Source organism: Pygoscelis adeliae, unplaced genomic scaffold, assembly GCF_000699105.1.
Source record: "Pygoscelis adeliae isolate BGI_AS28 unplaced genomic scaffold, ASM69910v1 Scaffold377, whole genome shotgun sequence".
Lineage (NCBI taxonomy): Eukaryota > Metazoa > Chordata > Aves > Sphenisciformes > Spheniscidae > Pygoscelis > Pygoscelis adeliae.
The window spans coordinates 288,338-310,439 of NW_008825210.1; the positions used below are offsets into that span (position 1 = coordinate 288,338).

General features: G+C 40.3%; 1 protein-coding gene across 1 annotated transcript in view; it reads left to right on the forward strand.

The window, feature by feature from the left end:
• The window catches only part of CNTN3 (contactin 3 (plasmacytoma associated)), a 159,632-nt gene extending 142,522 nt beyond the window's left edge, over window positions 1-17,110 (forward strand). The window contains exons 9-20 of the mRNA XM_009329013.1: window positions 862-989; window positions 2,485-2,660; window positions 6,719-6,836; window positions 7,622-7,780; window positions 7,878-8,027; window positions 8,790-8,860; window positions 9,739-9,973; window positions 10,154-10,269; window positions 10,862-11,048; window positions 14,230-14,342; window positions 16,231-16,399; window positions 17,010-17,110. Coding sequence (XP_009327288.1) covers window positions 862-989; window positions 2,485-2,660; window positions 6,719-6,836; window positions 7,622-7,780; window positions 7,878-8,027; window positions 8,790-8,860; window positions 9,739-9,973; window positions 10,154-10,269; window positions 10,862-11,048; window positions 14,230-14,342; window positions 16,231-16,399; window positions 17,010-17,110 — 1,723 coding nt within the window. The remainder of the gene's footprint in view (window positions 1-861; window positions 990-2,484; window positions 2,661-6,718; window positions 6,837-7,621; window positions 7,781-7,877; window positions 8,028-8,789; window positions 8,861-9,738; window positions 9,974-10,153; window positions 10,270-10,861; window positions 11,049-14,229; window positions 14,343-16,230; window positions 16,400-17,009) is intronic.
• Window positions 17,111-22,102: the final 4,992 nt, after the last annotated feature.

Genomic DNA, 22,102 nt, shown 5'->3' on the forward strand with positions numbered 1-22,102 from the left:
TTACCTTTGCATCCTTCCAGTGCTGTTGTCTAGGATGTCATGTCTACTGCCGAGATGCTGGTGCTCTTCTGTCTATATCAGTAATGCAAGTCTTCTTTTGTCCACATCTTTTATGAGCATCTTTCTGTTTTGTTCCATGCTATCTGTCCATTAGGCGTGATTCTCGCTGGTGGAGTTTGTGTGGAGTGGAGGGAATTTTCTTCCCTTCAAGTCATTCCACAAAGCATACCTCTGCCATGTCTGCAGGTCCCACTCGGCGTTGGTGATAAACTGAGACAGAAGTCTGCAACGGCGTGAAGTCTCAGTTTGCTTTCTAAATAAATACTGAGTTTATACTTGCACGGGCTAAATCCTGCTTTACGGAGTCAGTTGTGCAAATGAGCTATTGACTTCAATGCAGTATGTGTTAGGCTTGTATATATGAACCCTGAAAAGTGCAAAATCTGGATTGCTTATGAAAAATCCCATTGCATCATCATAAGAACGATACACAGTTATTTCAAAGTTACCATGCAAGACTGCGTGAGGTAAACAACATAATACAGTTGAAAATTCTTCTAGTTTCAATTGGTGCAGCTGAAAAAGATGGAGTTAATGTGGGATTTCTCACTCACACACACATACTAACATACATATGCACATACACATATCTTAAACTGGTTCTACTGGTGTCCAAAATGGTGAGTAATATACGGATGGGTTCAAATTTGTTGTATATCGCCAGTGTATGGCCACAAAATTTTCAAACATCAAGTTGGTAATTGATGCAGTTTCATATATCTAAGGGAACAGTATGAGTATTAAAGCATTTTGTCTACAAACCAATGCTGCAACTTTTAAAATCTCTTCATAACTTTTTAGAATCGCGTTATTAGAGGACGGAGGACTAAGAATAGCCAATGTGACCAAAGTTGATGCTGGAAGCTACACGTGCCTGGCAACAAACCAGTTTGGAACAGCCAGTGGCTCAACAAACTTAATAGTTACAGGTAGGTGAGCTGGAACGGAGGGTCATCTGTGAGGTGATGTAAATTGAATTGCAAACTCCGCAACAGAAGTCTGCAACGATGTGGAGTCTGAGTTTGCTTATTGAAAAAATACTAAATGTGGTGGAAAATAAACGGCGTGAGATGTTATATGTTTAACAACATATAAAGATAAAAGGATATTTGTTACAGATCTTGTATTAGAGAGGAAAGAGACTGAGGGATTTTCTGTCTTTGAGAAAGGTATTTCTCAGACGTGAGGGAGTTCTGAACATTTTCCTCTCTTCTCTCATTTATCTAAATACTAAATAGTGCAATTATGCTTTTAAGTTAATTTAATTTTTTTTTTTTTTTTAATTTGTTGAGGAAAAAAACCCATGGCAATCAAAAAAATATTTGAGGTCATTTTATATTCCAGTCCAAAATCTGTTTGGCCCTAAGGAACTATATGCTGTTTGCTTATGGAAAAAGATGTGGTTGAAACTCCAGCTGCCGGAGCATTCAGGGACTCCACGGGCAGTAAAATACAAAGTCTTTCAAAAGTGAATTGTATACATAATTGTTGTTAAAAGGGTTCTTGCCCCTTCCTCTAAGCCATCCATTACTAACTGCTGTCTAAGATACTGGATTAAAAGGACTGTGAAGTTTATTTGAAGAATGTATTTTCTCATGACTTTTTTAAAGATTGGAAAATCTGAAAGATTTTTTCCAAAAATCTGAAAGATTTTTCCAGATTTTTCCAAAATCTGAAAGATTTTCCAAACTCAGAATTATCTAATATCTTACTGCATTACATATCCTATATATCTCATAGATCCAAATGGAATTATTTTGTTCAGTGAATTAACAGCTTCACATTTTCAGTCTGTGCTCCTAAATGATTCATGTCCCTTTATATACAAATAATAGAATTATATACAAAGGATTTCTAGAATTAAATTTTGTTTTTACAGTATTTACAGTACTTGAAATTTTTCTCCATTAATGTGATTCTGGAATAACAAGCAGCTGTTCTTAATGACACTGTTTATGTTCTATATGATATGTGGACCCAAATATCCAATGCATTCTACCCTGTGTGGATTTCCTCTAGTTTCCAGATTTTATTAGCTCCTTCTCTCACTCCCACCTCTTAATCTTCCCAGTGGCTGCTACTACAGCTTCCTGCTCCAAAACACAAGTGTTATTGCTGAGAACCACACACGCTCTTGAATGGTAATTTCGTTGCTGTGGGTTGCAGTGCATTTAGCTTTGTAAAGTATATTGGCCTGTACGCAGCAGGTTAAAATGTACCTTTTCAGTGTCAAGTAGCTCCCACTGGTAAATGTGCAAGGACACACTGCTCCAACAAGAGGGGTCGGGCAGCAGCTTTTATAGTCCAGCTGCATAATTTGAAGTGACTGTCATTAATCAGGTTTGAAGAACGTGGTAGAATATTAGTAGCAAGCAAAGCTCAGCAATACAGGAATCCAATAACTGATATTTCTGCTCTCAACAGAGCCAACGAGGATTACTTTGGCACCTTCCAACATGGACGTCACTGTCGGAGAAAGCGTCGTCTTGCCTTGCCAGGTTCAGCATGATCCTATACTGGACATCAGCTTCACTTGGTATTTCAATGGAACGCTCACCGATTTCAAGAAAGACGTTTCTCATTTTGAGAAGGTTGGAGGGGTAGGTTGCAAACACCTTCTTTTCGTTTGCCTTATAGATGTATGCAGAACAGACAGGCTTACATTTTTTTCTTTTTTCAACATGGTAAAAATAGGACGTTTCTTCTCTTTTGGGCCTGTAGAATTTTCTTCTGTGTCAGAGGGAAATCATTCATTGAGCTAGCTTGCTGCCCATAACCCGTTGTTCAGACGCCTTGTATTTTAGACCTGAAGTATTTTAAGTTCCTACCTCTGTTTCTGCATGTGGCCCCATGTGATTTTCCCCAAGATCCCATGAAACACAGCAAAGACAGATTAAGGAACTTGATGCAGACTTTGTGAGCTTCAGCCTAAAGCTGAACAGAAACATCCCATTTTTCCTTATTTTTCCTGCACTTGCATCCCTAATGTATCCCTCAACATTCTGCCTTAGCATCCCCGGGTGAGAAGCCATATATCTCATTAAATATTTCCTATGCAGGATGGAGACATGCTGTGGGGGTGGGGGGGGTGGTGGTGGTGACATTAATGGTTTTTAGAATTTAGCCTTCTAATCAAAACATGAAAAGTAAAGCACTAAGACAGAAGAAGGATATATCAAGAGAATGAAATCAATTAGAGCAAAAGGTCTTATTACAGTGCAAGCCATGGCCCAGTGATAACAAAACAGGCAGCTGAGTATCAGCATGAAACCAGCCATTTTAAGCCTTCATAAAGTTTCCTTTCACGTGTTCTTGCCAGATCTCCTGCTCTAGAGCAGTAGCTGTGGGTTAGACACTACCGCCTGTGAAACTGAAATTTCAGCACCTAACTTTATTCTTTTTGCTGAAAACATTGAAGTAAATAGCCGAAAGGGTTGTCAAGCATTGGAGCAGTCTGCCCAGGGAAGTGGTTGAGTCACCGTCCCTGGAGGTATTTAAAAGACCTGTAGATGTGGTGCTTAGGGACATGGTTTAGTGGCGGGCTTGGCAGTGCTAGGTTAACGGTTGGACTTGATGATCTCAAAGGTCTTTTCCAACCTAAATGACTCTATGATTCTATGAAAGATTTAGCATTTAATCAGTAGGCACCAAACACACAGATTGTTCTGCAGTTTGCAGTTGATTAAATATAAGTGCGTGTGGAGATGATGAGATTTCCTTGTAGGAGCCATGAGATATTCATAGATCATGTACATTTTCACAGAAACGTTTTGAGAATTACAAACTGACCATCTGTCATGCTGTAATGGGAATGCTCCGATTTCATAGCCTGTTACCTTCCAGTGTTGCTACATGGACTTTATTTATTTAGTAGTATTTCCCCCCAGCTGTACTTTGGTTGTATATACAAATGGTAATATTAGAAAGGAAAGGTTAAAAACATACCAAACCCTGAATCTGACAGTTTTACTGGCTCAATTAAGGCTTCAAAAGCTGATTGGCAAATGCAATATTTTTTTCTTCACTAAAATTTCCAGCTTTTTCCTAAAACGAACACGGGCATATTTCCAAATCAAAGCCTTGTTTAGGTGTGTGGGTTTTTCTTCCCCTCTAAGGAAAAAAGCATCAAAAAGTAGTTTTTCCACAAAAAATTCTCAGTCGGTGCTGAAGAAAAATGCAGGTTGAGTATTGGCTAACTCAGAACTCTGAATCAAGAACATTTTACTTGGAAATTTTTCATAGGGGACAGAATTAGGGGGTTTTATGGAATATAGACATTTAGGTTTGTTTTTTTTTTAAACTCTTATTTGTGTAAAGAGGGATTGAAGCTCGTTAGCAGAAAAGTTCATGGGTTACCAAGAGATCCACGAAAATATTTTATGCGCTTTGTATCACATTAAGGTCAGTGGAATAATTTCATCTGGAGTTATATGGGTGTCATGGTAAGTAAATAAGCATAAATACGTTCTAAGCCTTCCGATAGTTGCAGAGTGTATTTGTTAAATGAAAATATCTGTGCAAAAATAACTTCCGCTTTCTCGGTCATAAACATGGCAAAAGGAAAATAATTTTTCAAAGGGTAGATTTCTATGTAATGATGTCTTGGAAGTCCCTGTCACGCATGCCTGAGGTCTCCGACATGTAGTAGTTAATGGGAATGTTATGGGACCACCACCTGGTCTTCCAGATGGTTAGAAAAATATAGAATGTAACACTGTCTTACTGCTCTTTTTTTTTGTTAGACAGATGATTTATACAAAGAGTATGGCAAACCAAGCGGATTCCAAAATTTTGAACAGATTGCCTCTAAACTGTTTGGGGTATCACCTGCTTATAGAGCCCAGCAATGGCTGGGACTGTTAAGCAGTCAGGAGAAGCAAAAGCAATTTCGGCAGCTGTTCCTGCTGCATGGACTGCTCTTTATTTGTATTCTGTGTAGCATGGAGGAAGGAAGGTGTTCTTAACTGTCACATGGACTTGTCCACGCTGACAAAGGTTTTATCTGGCTAGGCCAGAATGTGGATACCGCTGACGGTCTGCAGAGCCATGGGAGGCGAGGGTGCCTTCTGCGCTGTAGCTTTTTGCTGCTGCGGGTTTCTGTGTTTTCCCCAGTACTTTGGGATTCTTCCCCAAAATACCCGCAAGTAATTAAAATGCAGTGTTAATATTTTGGTGGGCTTTCTTTCAAGTAAAATGATTTTATTTGACAGTCCCCTTTATCGAGATGTTTTAAATTTAGTTTGCTACAATAAGTTCGCGTAGAACATGATTAGCTTGTGCGTATGCATTGCTGCTGTTGGTCATTCCCTGAACATTCACTTTCCATCAAGCAGATGGATTTCAGATTGCCTTTGACTCGACTTCTAATGTATTGTAGGCAGTCAGCACTGAACTGTCCTGCAGACGCTTACACCTGTGCTTTCATAGCAGACCAGGCATTGTGTTTACACACGCATGGAAGGGCATCAGGCTGAACTGTTTTCAGCTTGTGTTGAACAAAGAAGTGAGACATTAGAATGCTGAAATAATGGGTGTGAGTGTGAAACAAAGAAAAATAATCAAACGGTTGGAAAGGTTGTCAATTTTTTTTTTTTTTAAGACTAAAATAAACTCCAGAATCGTGTCTCCCCCTTTCTCCCAAACTACCGTGCGCCCAAGAATCAGTCATGTGGCCAGAGCAGCTGAAAATACCCACAAAATAGGGTTCTGTCCTCAAATGAAACGCTGCTTCTCCAGAAAATTAAAAAAAAAAAAAAAACAAAAACAAAAACCACCTTTAAAAAATTTAAGTCTGACTGAGAGATTTTTCACCTGGAAAATTCGATGAGAACTGGGATAAAGCAGTAATTCAGTTGACACAAAGAGGAGATTTTTTGAAGTGATACCAGGTACCAAAGGTTTAGTATCAAGTTCTCTACTCAGCGATGCAGAAAACAAATAGTATACAAGGAGCCCTAATGCGATATAAAGTTACAGGTTTCGCTTAAGTTTTATGTATGTTTCCCTTGATTCAGGAGATCAGCCACGTGCTATGACATGAGAGAGACCAATGGGGGGAAAAAATGACCAAAGATTAAATACTCAGTGAAGAACAAAGCATAGAACTTACTTAGACTTGTAAAATGGGGGAATTTAGCCCGAAATGTACAACCTTTAAATGAAAGTGTGCTCGCGTGCTGTAGAATGGACCAAATTCAGCTTTGTCGTTTACTGATTTGAACTCCTTAAAAATCTGTGATAACTAGACTTACAAATTCTGTCTAGAAGTCAGATTGGTTAATGGCCATAGAAACCCGGGTTTCTCTTTTTTAGGGCTTTTAGAGAAATGGTTGGTCACAGGGCGCTGGCTTTCTTCACGGTTCCTAATAGCAGTCAGGAGGTGCATTCCCGGCATGAGCTCACCCTGTTGCAGCTTACTTCTCCCGTAAGAGAGAGACACTACCTCACGTTTATTAGGAAATGCTTAACAGACAATTACCATGGAGCAGCTGATGGGTAATAACTTGCTATCCTACAGGCTGTCTGCCAGTGCAATTTCTGAGCAACTTTATCGTCAACATTCTTGGTTGATTTCTTCTCCATTTACAAATACAATCTTTCTTAATATTAAATTACAAGGTAGTACATTTACGTTAATAAGAACTTTGTGTTTTGGCAGAGTGCATCAGGAGATTTAATGATTAGAAACATCCAGCTGAAACATACTGGAAAATATGTTTGTATGGTGAAGACAGAAGTGGATAGCGTAGCATCTGCAGCGGACCTTATCGTACGAGGTAAATTTCAGCTTCAGTTACCATGAATCGTATTTTCTAGCTTTGGTGTGTTGTAGATTACAGGAGCAACTGATATTGTAGATCACAAAACCCAGTTCATCTATGACTTGACTTGAATTATGTGATTCCGCAGATAGGGAGAATTTTAGCTTAATTTTTCCCAGAGAAATTAAGAGCTGAAGGATATAATAAATCTTGACTTCACATCTTTTCTCACTGACAGTCCTTCAAGTCACTGACGAGAGGGAACGAGAGTTTTTTTCAATCCCCTTTGCTGGTGCAGATGAGACAAAAAACCCAGCATTTTTGCCAGGAGGCCCAGAATCAGGATTTTCCAGAAGGCAGCAGAAAGCTTGCCTGACTGAATTGCTGCTTGGGGTGCTGTTCAGATGTTGTGCTGAAAAATTGCTGCTGTTCGTCGTACAGTAAAACAGCCGTAGATAACAAATTGGCAGACTACAGAGATGTATTAGTAGATTAAAAGAGGACATCAAAGACTAAAGTCAAAGACATTGGAAAGACAGAGGGATCATGCTGAACAAAGGTTCTTGGGAAAAAAAACCACCAACCCCCCCCCCGTCATCGGTGCTACAGTTCAGAGTATTTTAGAAATAGATTATCAGGCTTTAGTGAATGTAAAGCAATAATTACAAGTGTTCTTATTCCAAGCTGAATTGTTTTGTTCTTCCCACAGTGCTGATAAAATGGGAATCCATACTGCTGTGTCAGTGAGTTCCAGGGTACTGGCTTTACAAAACTCTGCCTATTTTTCAATCTGATTCTAGGCTCACCTGGGCCCCCCGAACATGTGAAAGTGGATGAAATAACTGATACCACGGCTCAGATCTCCTGGCAAGAAGGCACAGATAATCACAGCCCAGTAACCACTTACACCATACAAGCAAGGACACCTTTTTCAGTTGGCTGGCAGCGAGTTACAACAGGTAAAACACAATTCTTGCTACGGGCTCTGTTGAAATGTTTTCGACCAGGGACACCACGTTCTTAGTTTCCTTTTTTCTTTCTTTTTGTTTTTAATAGTTCCAGATGTGATCGATGGAAAAACATTCACCACCACAGTAGTGGATTTAAATCCTTGGGTTGAATATGAATTTCGTGTAGTTGCCAGTAACAAAATAGGAGGTGGAGAACCTAGTTTACCCTCAGAAAAAGTAAGAACTGAAGAGGCAGGTTAGTGGGTTCTTCTATTTGTTTCTAATTCAAGAGTCTTGAATATTAACAAAAAAGGAGCATTCATATCCTTGGCTCTTTGCAAACAAGCTTGAAATTGCCATCAAATATAAAAGCCTATAACTAGTTTGTTCATGATTTCCATTTAGCTGTGGGACAGTTTGTGTTGCATTACTGAACATCACAGAAGAATAACATCTAAATGCATTTAAACTGTATTCAGTATGCCAAAATCTGTCAGTTCAGGCAGTGCTGCAGAGTCTGAAGGTATTAACGGATGGAAAGAGGTTAATTTTGACAGGGTTTTTTCATTCCTAGTGTTTGATCAGCATACACCTTCCATGTAATAAGCATGTGGCTCAGAAGAGCATGTCAATTAAAACCCCAGGAGTTTACTTGGAATAAGGCCCTTGCCCAATACATCTGCATAAGTAAGTTAGCCCTATTAAAAAAGTGAAGCATGCCTCCAATTTTTAGAAGTTCCTAAACATTAGCATACAGGGTTCAGTCTGCGAGCTAGTGTGAGGTTCTTCAAGTGCTCAGAAAAACACCAGCGTGCCCCAGTGATGGAAAGCAGCACGGTGAATGCAGGACGGGGCTGGCGCTTTCCAGGACTGCCCACCCTGCCTCAAAAGCATTTGCCTTGATTTGCAAAAGAAGTATGACTACAGCCGCGTTCGCTTCCGAGCAGGAGGGTAACGTTATATGATGTCATCTCTTGTATCTGCACTGTGTAGACAGCTATACGTTTCTTTTCCACAGTTCCCGAAATTCCCCCAGCTGAAGTCAGTGGGGGAGGAGGCAGCAGGTCTGAACTGGTCATAACATGGGATGTAAGTTTTCTGGCAAGCAATTTTCTTCAGAGAATGATTGTTTTCATTCAAACTCTTCTTAAAAGATGAATTTCCCTGGCTGCAGCAGCTTCTCACCTAGGATGTATATGTGCTCGGTAACATTCTGTAACGTGAGCTATGCACGTTTGCCTTCCCTCTTTTGCTCTCGTGTGCTACTGTGCTAGATGGCAATCAGTAAGAGATTTAGTTCGTTTGTCTGAGATTGCTTCTGTTTGCAAACAAATGTTAACGCTAAAAAGGGGGCAGGAGGGTGGGGGAACAGGAAGGGGCATTGCTCAAAGGTTGAGCTAAAGAATTATGCCTTTCAGTGCAAATTTGCAGTTCTTGCTTTCCTACCATTAACTCTGGATGTGTGTGCTAGCCAACACAATCAATCAAATACTACTTTACTTTATGTTACGTATCCCTTTCTAATGAGTTAGTAACAGTATGTTAACATTTTTTAACATTGACTACTCTGTGTGGTTACCCAATCATAATCACATCAGAGGAAGGTAAAAGCCACTGTACAAAGGTAGTATTGGATTCTAGAATGGCTGACTAAGCAATTATTAATTTTTTTATGAACTATAGACTGAAATTGAAAAAAAAAAAAATGTATTCACTGAAGAGTGTCTTACTTAGTGGAAAACAAGGAATATACCTGAAAGTTGTTCTCTTCTTGAAGTGCAAACCTTAAAATAGGTTCAAAGGAACACGTTTTGCTCTGCCATACCAGAGTTAATTTGCTGATGGAATGATCTCAAATGCAGTACCAGAACCCGGTTACACTCATGTACGTTAGTCTCGTGGCACTTTCTTCCTGCAAAACTGTATGTAGCATCACAGCCTTCTGTCGTCTGTTGCTTTTCTCACAGCCCATCCCTGAAGAATTGCAAAACGGAGAAGGATTTGGCTATGTTGTTGCTTTCCGCCCCTTTGGCACCACAACGTGGATACAGACTGTGGTCACCTCTCCTGACACACCAAGATACGTCTTTAGGAATGAAAGCATCTTGCCCTTTTCACCATACGAAGTCAAAGTTGGTGTCTATAACAATAAAGGAGAGGGGCCATTTAGTTCAGTAACCACAGTTTTTTCAGCTGAAGAAGGTATGTGATTGAGTTATCTCCCGATTGAGTGAGTTACCTCCAGATATTTAACACGAGATGTTTCGTTAGAGAATATAGCGACAGTTAATAGAAGTGAGATCACTTTGGAATATGGACATGTTTATTTCCACAGTCACCAATGCTGCTGATCATCTCTCATTTATTCATTTCCGAATACAGAGCCTAGCATAGCACCCTCTGGGGTATCTGCGACGAGTCTGTCGTCCTCGGCCATCGAGGTCTCCTGGACAGCCATTCCTTGGAAGATGAGCAGTGGAAGGTTACTGGGCTACGAGGTAAGCTCATTTAAAATACACTCCCATTTGTAAAGGGCCATGAGCCAGAAGGGTCATGCAGGCTGCAGGACAGCAGCACAAATTTACGAAAGATTACCACCTCTCTTGCTTTCTTCCTGCCCCACCTACACCCAGAAGAAGGATATTGTCTTCTCAGTATCTTTGAAAAACAAAGAACATAGAGTGAGATTGTGTTTTGCTTCCTGTGCCAATAGTCATGTGTCTGTCTAGCAGTATTTCCAAACTGACATTTCACATTTACTTCCAAAGAAACTGTTTTGTAAGGTACAGTTTTCTGAGTTTAACTTGTTTAGATGAAGTAATGGTTTTCCTCTTGTCATTTTTTAATTCAAGTGAGATCAAATATTTCAGTTTCCTTTTTCCTACAGTCGCACTAAAAAGAGCAGCAAGCGTGAAAAGCAGATGGATACGAATTTTTTTTTTACACAGTAAATATATTTTTGAAACTTTAATGTATTTCTGCCTTTTTCAGCTGAGAAAAAAAATGCACTTAAAGGAGTGAAATGAAATGCTGTGGGTGAACGGTCCGTTCCATGCAAGATTTTAAATGGTTTTGTTTTATATCTACTAGGTTAGGTACTGGAATAATGGTGGAAAAGAAGAATCTTCAAACAGAGTAAAAGCTGCAGGGAATGAGACATCAATAAGAATAACAGGTTTGAAGAGCAACTTAGCATACTACACAGCTGTCCGTGCTTACAACAGTGCTGGAGCAGGTCCCTTTAGTGCCACAGTAAATGCTACCACAAAAAAGACACGTAAGTAGCTTGAATTTAAAGTGGCAAGAGACATAACGGTGTGTTAGCACTTGCAGGGAAATGAAAAATAGGTGCATTACTGGGAATCACAATATGCATGTGACCTAAATTTTCATACAGACTAGAGGAGTTACACAATTAAATCGCGCATAGATCTTCCATTTTCTACCCTGTGCTACTTTAGCGGGATGAGTAGGTAAAAACTCAACTATGCCAGTGGAGTGGAAGAAAGATGTATAATTTCTGCATAGAACCTTTATTATTCTTCTAGTGACTGGAAGAATTTTAAAAGAAAAATGTCTGTTCTTTGGAAGGAAAAAAACAGAGACTTGGTGAAGTTTTCAGGGTTTTAAGTTCTCTAGCACATGGCTTTTGAAATGCAATGATCCTCATACAATTCATGCAAAACAATCCTTCATGGCCATTGTTTCCCCTTGAACAAATTGCACAAGAGGCCACTTTACTACTAAAAAGGAGCAATTAAGCTGGAGAACAGATTGTCAAAGGCTGCACTAATTTTTCTACAAATTGAAATATTTTTAGTATGCTCTTACATTGTAATACAACTCAGAATCCGGGTCATCAATCTTGAAGTATTTCCGTCAGTCTCGCAAGAATGTACAGTTAAATCTGTCTGAAAGGTCAAATTCCCTTGAATATGAATTAACATCCTTCTACCAAAAGTAGCCACATCATCAATATTATGAAATAAGCTCGTTTATCAGAAATTATTATATGCAAAACCAAGTTTTGCTCTGTCACTGAGGACTAAACCAACTCAACTCAGATTAACTTATATTTGCTAGAGTTTAAATATATTATATGCATAGTTACCATGAATTGGCTGATATGAAGGAACTCGCTGCCTGTAGCCTGTACCTGACATGTGATGAATGGTTTTCTCTAATTAGTCGTCTTTGTGGCTACTGGCCGCTCACTAGAGGTTGTGCCAGCCTGGTCAGCTCAGTGATTTTTTTCAGTCCTCTTTTTTTAATGACCACCTGCCTTTGGGATATGTGAATGAGAACTGGCCAAGCACCTGATCCCACTGATTTGAGCAGGATCTGGATCAGTCAAGATTGCTGCTATTTGGAATAAGTAAAAACTAGTTGCATTATGTCCTTGTATCTTGCAGGTGAATAAAGAGAGCAACAACATTGCAGTACAGTATAATGTCAATCTGAAGGATTTTGCTAACTACTAGTTGAATTGACTAAGACAAATAATTCTCTGTACTGCTGCAGTAGAAACTGGTTTTTCATTCAAATGTGTAATTTTTAATCAATCCCAGTTTCTACCGTAACTTGAATATTTGTGATGATTGATGTGTTTTTCACCGTGAAGGATTTCTGTGCACATTGCATTTACGTTCACCCACATGAGCTACAAGATACTTCTTAGTAACTAAGATACTTCTTAGTAACTATTTATTAGCCATATCAAGAAACACAAATGCTTAAGTTCAATTGGCAGTGTATTTCAAGATTGAAGATTCAGTCTTTGCCTTTGACTGTTAAAGTATAAGGCAAGATGTTACAATTATTTCATATTTAGAAAGTCTTAGACTACAATGAAACGTTCTCTCCGTCGGTTCTAATTCTGAGAAATACTGGTGTATATGACCAACTTTAAGCATCTGAGGAGTCTCAGAGAAATGCGTGTAGCTATTTGCACGCTTAGCCCTGATGTGATGGGGTGGTTCAGGATCTGACCTATTGCAAATTAAGTTCTGCAGTTCTGAACACTGACGATTACTGGAGATTTTGGTATCTGAAGCGAATTCCATAAATCAAGTGGTAGATAGAGGCTTACAGTTTTTATATATAATTACTCTTCATTTTTTCAGATGTCATACTACTACTTTGTTGTGGATTTAAAAGAATGACTCATTTCTTTTGAAATTCAGCTTTAATATCTCAGTGTGAAAACTATTCATGTATGCTGTAATACTTAATTCTCAGGAGTAAACCAATCTCCTCTTACATTTACAAAAAGTAGCTATTAGTGCATCAGGTTAAATCCTATTTATTATCTAGAACAAGGCAAACACTGCAAAAAAAATACCTGTGAGTGGTTGTTTGACTTCAGAATAATTCTTCTAAGTCTCGCTCTTACATTTTTGTGTCTACTTTGTGTTAAGAAGTATAATCAGGTGGGTTTTGATCTGACTGCTCAGGGAAAGAAGGTAGGGAGCTACCTGTGTGAAAGAGTTTAAAAATAAAAGAGGAAAAAAAAAAGGGGGGGGGGGAACCCATAAGCACGTGCATAGGAGTGTTTAAAACCACTGTCAGTGTTTAATACTGGAACCTTCAGCATCAAAGGGTAGTGCGGTCCACCTAAGCAGCAGTTGCCTCCACTAGGTGACAGCAACAGTAAATTGTTTTCCTTGACACATTAGAAAAGATTTCAGTCGTTGATTGTGTCACTGAACGACCCGTTTTCTGGGAAACCAACTTGAGGCATCTTAAGAGGTTTGTACTTACCTTCACCTTCCCTGAAAGCGTGGCAGTTTCAAGATACATTAAAGCGTACAGCCAAAAGCGTACTACTCCTTTTGAAAATAAGTGTCTCAGATTGTTAATGAACCAAAAAACCCCAATAGATTTCCTTGGCCGAAGCCCACTATTGTTCCAACTGCAGATACTGAAATGGCACAGATCGCAGCTCAAAATCACGCCTTGAGTTAAAAGAAGAACAAAAAAAATCTGTCAAATTTTTTTACATTACAAACACATTAAAGTAAATCAGCATAGCGTGTAGATTTGAATATTCACTAAGACTAAATTTGTCTAACAAATAATCTGTTGTGAAGTATTTGCTTATTCTTGGCAATACACTAAAACTAGAAATTGTCTGTTACCATCGTTGGTTTCATTAGAGTTTGCTCTAATTGATCACCCGTGTCTTACGACATATGCTTTTGTTTGGCTGTATTTAATGAAGGACCATCAACAGATAATGCAACTTCAGAAACAACATTTATGGGCCATTCTATTTTTCCTTCCTTCTGTTTTTCCAATTTAGTCTCTGAACCATAAAGTGTACAAACAATGAGGCTGCATGAGTTGCTTTTGCATCTGACATATAATGACAGTCAATTACCTGAACTATTATTTCCTACTGTAGAATAAATCACTAATGCCAATTAAATTAAAGTCTTGCTTTCATTATGTATTTCAAGCACCCAGTCAACCGCCAGGAAACGTTATGTGGAATGTCACCGACTCCAGAGTAATCCTCAGCTGGGAGGAAGTAAGAGCTATGGAGAACGAGTCTGAGGTGACTGGGTATAAGGCAAGTGAAAACAGACCAGAAAAATACCTGAAAGCAACCCACAGTTTGCTTTTTCTTGTCTATTTGCAAGGCAGCAAGTTCAGAGGATGCACAGTACCACATCTAAACCGTTTCAGTAGCATCTCCTTTTTACAGATTTAAATCGTGTTCTAACAATGTCTCATAAACCGTGGTCCTTTTACCATTAATGGTACACTAAATGCCTTCTCCTCCTCACGCAAACAAAGCCAGGAGCTGCAGGCGTTGCTGCCAGCTCTTGGCATCCCACTTATCCAAATGTATAACACTCGGATGTTGTAACGTGTAACATTTGTCACATATATAACAACACTTACCCAAATGCATACATATAATCCAAGATTTAGCTGATGGGTATAGTTTCCACTGCTGGCCGGGTGTATTTATTAGTACCACATATATCAAACTGATAGTCTTAAACCTTTTTCTTCTTACGTACTGTGGGATATGCCCATTGTCTTGATAGAAATTACATTGCTACATCTACTCTAAATCTGATCAGCGCACAAATGTACAGGTATTTAAATATGTCATATATCTTAAGTATGTTTAAGAGAATAGCTGAGGATGTTCTTGATGAGCTGGGTACAGCTGGATCCCACATCCTGCATAAAAGAGTTATGCTGAAGATCTGACTATGCAGTGTTCTGAGTTGTATTGGTAAGAAATACATGTTTACAGCTTAGATAAGCCACCTAGTTTCATAAACGGTAGCTGACCTAAAAATGTACCACGTAGAGTTTCAAACTGCATACTCAGTCTCCCACAACGATTTCAGGTTCCCCTATGGATAACAAACATTGCTAAGTACACAAGGATGAGCTGGATTTTGATAACGCTGGTTAATTTTACTGAAGTAAAGCACTTAGGGAGTCGGTTTTATCCCAAAAGGCAAGGGCAGTGCAGTTAAGTTGGTTTGCCAGGAAGAGAAGAGCCAACAAACGACACTGAAAACACCAGAGCAGCGGTAGTGTGGTCCCTGTGGAAGCGAGCCATGCGGCTGTGTCCCTCCGAGAGCATTTTTATACCAAGGCGCAGCATTAGGGAGCACATTCCGAGGGAGGTAGCCCATGTGTAATTCCAGTGGCCTTGAGGCTTTCTTCCATTTCATCATCATTGCCGTTATTCGGGGGGAGTTAGTTGGGATTGCTGGTTTTTGCACTGGGAAACTCCCAAGCTTACCTGCTTGTCAAATTTGTGAAACTCTGTCAGGTGAATGCACTGGATCCCCGTGTTTTTTAAACTCCGCCAGGACATACCTCTACGCTTAGCCTCGCCGCTGGCACTAGGGACTCTTCGGGCTCATCAAGCCTTCAGGACAGAAGAGAGGCTGATGTTGCTTTTAAATCCCTCCCCTCCTGCCTGATCGCACCGAGCAGCGGGCTGTGACATTCAGATGTAGCTCCCATTCTTTAAAACATAGGACACCGAATGCAGTTAAGTTTCCTGACAGAATAATGACTCGGCACTTGCAGAACATCTTCCAGCATAGTCTGTAATTTTGATTAGTTCTCTCCTTCCCAAACTACGTGTTGGCGTAAGAAGCTGATCTAGATAATGACAGATTCCACATGGTAGGATAATTTATAGAACAATGTATTGTAAAGACACTCAACAGAATATATTATTCATTTGTTATCATTATACATTGTGCCATTTTAGATTAAAGCTGGAATAAAAGAGCTTGATTGATGCTACTTTCTTTCTTTAAAAGTAATTCTGCCCTAGAATATTAACCAAAATTCAGATTTTTCCCCTCATCCCATCTTTTTAAAGACTGAAACCTTGTTTCCAAGAAACACAAATAAAAATTGCAGGGCAGGTCCTGATGGAAGAAGTGACACGCTACAGCTCTTTGCTTGTGCTGCAGGTTTTGTACAGGACCAGCAGTCAGAGCAGTATGAACGTGCTGAACACGGACAAGACAACAGCTGAACTCTTGCTCCAGTTTAATGAAGATTACATTATAGAAGTAAAAGCAACAACTGATGGCGGAGACGGCACTAGCAGCGATCAGATCCTGATTCCCAGGCTAGCTAGTAGGTTGAAGCTGAATCACTATTATTTTGTCACGTGCTTATACAGGGTCCCCAACCTAAACCAGAAGCTCCTTTATACCAGGCAGGGTATAGAGAGACATGGCTCTGCCTTGGTGTGGTGAGTCAGTCATTACTGAATTTGCAGTTGACACCCAGCAGTTGTCACAGCTTGTCTTTGCAGGAATTGAGTCCTTATTGACGGGGAGAAAAAAAGAATTAATACTTGTGTGTTGTATGGTAATAAGGTAATAAAAAAGAAAAGCAATTAACAGTCTTCATGTCCTTACGCATGACAAACTTCATTCTAGTGAACTGGTAAATTACCATGTAAATTGGTATTAAAAATTAGATATTAGTTAGATTAAAATTAGATTTTTTTACTTTTTCTCCTTTTATTATTACCTTGAAAGTGAAGACGATTCGTACAGCTTCAGCATTTTGCAAGGCATTGCTATAGTTTTAAAATGTTTACCATATTGTTGTAAATTTTCATTGCTTGTCAGAAATAAAGATGTACAATAATTTTTGCTTAGTATCTAGGGAGAGTAATAACTTGGCGCAGCAGATACTCATGCTTTCATTTAATCCTGACCTTTTTCATTTGTCACAGGTATGGATGCAAGAGGTTCTGGTCCATCAGTCTTGAATATCTTCAGTGTATCCAGCTTCTTACCGACAATATTTTCCTTGACTCTTAATTCAGTGTTGTGATGGTATATTTTCATTTGCTGGGGGGGGAGGGGGGAAGAATCAGTTACTACAGAGAAGTGCTTTTTTAAAAAAAACTGGAGCGGTTAATGCATGTTTTTCTTCTACCCTGATGTGTTTTTAAATTCTTTATATTGGTTGAAGTAAAAATATCATGTAAAGTTTAGCGAATCCTTTAAAAAGGAATCTAAAATGCCTTAATACTTGAACCAAAGGAGTTTACATATTACATACTTCAGATACAACGTAAGAGAGAGGGAGAGGAAGGGCACTATGATCAGAGGTAGGAGGAGGAGCTCAGCTCAGTGGGAAACTCCGTTTTTGCAGTGACACTGGATTGTTTTGGCTATGTTCTGCATTGTTACGATAACATCATTCTACGTAAGAAAGATGAAATCAGAAACATGGCGTTTCAGTCGGATGATAACACGTCGACCAAGCGGCCGTTTCTTAAGACAGTGTCATAATCCAGTAGCTTTGGATCAGTTTTCTTACCGCCCTTTATGTAAGTTATTCTAAATCTAGCAAGAAAGCCCAGCTGGAAGGTAGAGAACAGTCACGGTATGGATGTTAGCTTCGCACAGGCCACGCTGGGGTGTCCAAGAGGCAGGGCTTCCACTGCGACGCTTAGGAAATGATTTCACAGCCGTGTTTCGAAGGCGGCTGTCTGTTTATCGCAGCATGCGTTTATGTACCTTTTCAAACACCTAACCTTCCTCTCCAGCAACAGATTTTGAAGTTAATTTCCTTATATCACCACCTTATATTTCTTAACCAGGTTCTTTATTCATAACCAAATCCTCCCACCTTCAGGATTATTTTTATTGCCCTTCTCTGAACGCCTGTCAGTGTGTTTCACTAACAGAAGTGCCCGGTCATAAGCATTATTGAAATGCAGCTGCACCATGGCCTTATGAAAAGGGACTACTACCACCTCCCTACCTTGGGATGACGGCTTCCAACTACGCAGCCCCAAATTATCTTGCTCTTTTGTCTACCACACTGCACTGTAAACTCATCCTTAATTCAGTGTTACATTCATAACGCTCCTTCCTGCTGCTCTTTAACCAATTCAAAACTATTTCACCTGGTCTGGCACTCTAATGCACCCCATTACTGTCATATGATTCTGGTAAGTTTATGGCAATACTATAGGTTATAATAAAAAATTACACAAAGACACTTCAGGCTTGCTATTATAGAGAACTATGCTTTCTTTCATAGCAATATATTAAAGATACATTAAACCTGGTACATTGGACTTCTGTAGTTGTGAATTTAGTCAAATCAGCCTTTTAGACACCTTTTAGAGAGCTGCCTACACACGTGGTAGAGCAAGTGTTCATGTGACATAAAGCATATCCTTTTAAAGACTTTTTTTTTTTAATCTCAGTATTATTACAATACACAGAACTATAAAGGGAGAGAACCAGGATTAATGGAGGAGAACCAGGATTAATGACATTATGGTAGCACTGTAGAAAAAAATACCTTGATATGCATTCAAATAGCAATTTATCTTATTAGTATCACATCCAGATGAAAATGTGTGCTAACTAACTGTTGAAGTAAGCAGGATCTGTATATACTGTACATATATAGTTATAAATGGCTAGTTGCTTTTCAATGTGGCTAACCAGTGATGTTTTTAGACACTTGCAGATGGGGGGGGGAGGGGGAGATGGAAAAACAGGCGTTGCTAGTAAGTATATAGTTATGTTTCATGCAACAAAGGGTGACTCTTTCTATTCTTGTTCCACAAAATTCTAGTCCATGTTCCTGTATTGCCATTTCCAAGCGATTACATTGTATTATTTACTTTCTAGTTATATATCTCCATGAGATATGTACCGAGTACCTTGTTTCATATTGAAAAGTTTGAAATTTATCCTTAAACTTCCAGTTGTGTGTGTATCCTATGGTTATCTGTATGCATTTTTTTCTATTACTCTAATAAAATATTTATTACACTGAGGGATACTAGAACATTTCAAAGTAGCATTGCTTGTCCGTATTATATGTTTGCACGCACGGGGATTTACCGCATCTAAAAATCCTTGTCTACGGTCTTCATAGTGTTGCCGCTGACTGGCACTTCTTGGCAGGACGGGAGTGGGTTCCCTCGCAGTAGCTTTGCTGCCCTAAGACTTAAATCCTAACACACATTACCCAGGCCTATTTCTACAGGAAGCAGGGCAGGAGGAGCAAGAACGTAAATTAAGTCCCAGTCTCGCTCCGGGGGAGGCGGGCACGTGTGGGGCTGGGCGCACGGCTCAGCTCGATGCTTCTGAGGTCTGCCTCTGCCCACAGGTTGGCAGGACCACGGACAAAAAGCCACCTCGCTTTCCCTGGCTTGGCTTCCCCTCTATCCAATTAGGCTGTTTCCTCTCCTCTGAAATGAAGAAAAAAAAAAAAAAAAGTAATTATATTGAAGAAGAGTTAGTTCTTTATAATAATTTATGTAGTATATCACCATTTAGCATTAAATTGCATGGCCTGTTCTTCCCTGCAAATTGCCCGTGCCTTACACACTGCAGCTTCCCATAAAGCCCGAGACTTTCTAGCACTAAAAGCTTCTCACTGGGGACACAGACAAAACAGAACTATATATTTTAAGCTTTTAAAGCATGGCTTCTACCTACGTTAATAGGGAGCTGATCCAGATGCTGCAGTAAGGGTGAATAACAATCCCAACACGTTTACAGGTGTATACACAAGAGGCAAGACTGTCGGGTTTTCCCTTTCAGATGGGTGTAGGTGGACACCTGCCTTGCTCTGTATTTCCCCCAAAGTTCAGACTAGTCTTCCTTTAAACCGACCTCTGTTTGTTCCTCATCGCATGTTAATTCAGTTAACAATGTTTATTTGCGGTAATAAAACTGAATTAGTTCTCTAGGGAGAGTTGGAAAAAAACAAGTTGTTATTGGGAAAGTACAGGAGGAAAAGGTGAAGAGCCAGTAAGGGATAAGGTGAGAGATCCCCGAGCCAGCCTACCTCTTGCAGGCTTTTCCAGAGCAGCTTCTGCGACTAACCACGTTTAGCAGTTCAGTCCTGGGGAGAAAAAAAAGAAAGAAAAAAAGATCAACGATGATGAAAAACGTGAATAACATCACTTGTATGACTGGAACGGCGGGTGATGGGGAAGGTATTTCTGCCATTCCACTTTTACTTGTACTTGCACCAAAAATAGCCCGCACTTTGGCACTTGCAAGTGCTATTATTTGAAATCCCGTAAGACGCAATAGTAGGCTTGAGTCATAGTTTTCAGGCAAACACTATTGTGAAGTGTATGGGGTTTTTTAATACCCTATCCGAAAATGTAGCTGAATTCCTCCAAGCTGTTCAGTAATGCTGAAGGCTCCCAAAGAGCAGAGCCAAAAGCTGGGTGGAGGCAGAGGAGGAGGGGAGCGGGGAAGGCGAACCCCTGGGGGGACGAGCCAGGCCTTTCTCGGGCTCCCTACGGCATTTGGGGTGAGAGGTGGGTGCTGCGAGGAGGGCGAGCACCCGCAGCGGCATCACCACGGGGACTGCCAAGGGGTTTCTCTGGAAACTGTTAGTGCAACACAAAACTGGGCGACTCGCTGGGGTTTTTTGTGGACAATGACTCAAACCGTCGTCGTGAAAAGGAGAAAGGATACAAGAGTCCTGCCACCAGCTGGATACGCACACCAAAGGAAAAGGAATTTGATACAGCTTAAAAAAAAAAAATGTTTGCAACTGCGTGTGCCTCCTCTGGAAGCTGTAACGGCTTTTGGTGGAAGCCGCTACCGGAGGCGGTAGGAGTGCTGTGGTTTGGGATTTGGAGGCCTGGAGGGTGAGGGCTGTTTGTTGGGTTATTTTAGGCACGGGTTTAAAGTTTCTCACCCGGCACCGCTATCCCCCCAAGATTTGCTTTCTAAAGCGTTTCTTGTGCCACCTGAGTAACACGGTTTTTTTCATTCTTTCCTGACAACTGTTTATACGAGGGGACTTGACGACTCCTGTGCTTCTGAAGTCTGAATTTCTCAGAGGTAGCTGGTATAAGAATTAAAAAAAAAAAAAAAATTCTTTGAACAGTTTACTCTGTCGGATATGTTGCGAGCATGCAGGATCCTCTATGAATGCAAAATGAGTTAAAAACTAATAGCACTTTAGCCATAAGAAATATTGGAGATCTCCCCATTTTCTACTTAATTTGCCTTTCGACTGGTGGAATGCGGACACGGGCAGTGCCTGTCAGGTTATATATGTTATGTCTTAATAACAGGCAATAAAGCAAGCTGTCCTGCATGAGGGAGTGCATTAATCTGACAGCTTTCTGTCTGAAATAAATAACAATGGAATACTGTGAAAATAAAATGAGTTTGTAAATAGGCACTCGCTCTCTTAGGAAAAACAACCTCCTCGATTCTTTTACACTAATGCTTTGAACTCCTGAAAAGCAATAAAAAGGGTATGTTTAGCAGAGATACAACTGAACGTACGTTATTGTTGTTTCATCAAGCCTGCTTGACAAAAAGAGGCACTACTTTTCTTTAAATCTGATGCATACATAGCGCAAGCTGCAACGTGGCGGGGGGGAGATGGTACGCCACTTAACCGTATCTCTAGCTATCACTCTTACCCGCTTGGAAAAGAGCTTTTCTGCGAAGACTTTTCACAGTTCACAGCTGCCTCCCTGGCGTGCGTACAGCTTGGGCCTCACTGGGAAGCGGGATGTACAGCCTATAAAAAAGGATAGACATTTGTCTTTTCCCAAGCTTAAGATCTACTTCCACAGCCTCAGCAAGCGGAGCCTGCCTGCACCCTGTGCGTACGGGAGCTGTTTCTCAGAGGTGCTATTGACGCCTCGCCTTCGGCTTGGAAGGCTTTCCCCAAGGTCGGCTAAGGATGTGGGCATCTCGTTAGCGTCAGTGGGATTGGTCACTGCCGCTGCAGGACAAGGCGATGCAGACGGACGCTCCCGTGGCAGCCCTCCCCAAGACCGGCGTGGCCCCCCCCACCTCCCCCCCGGCG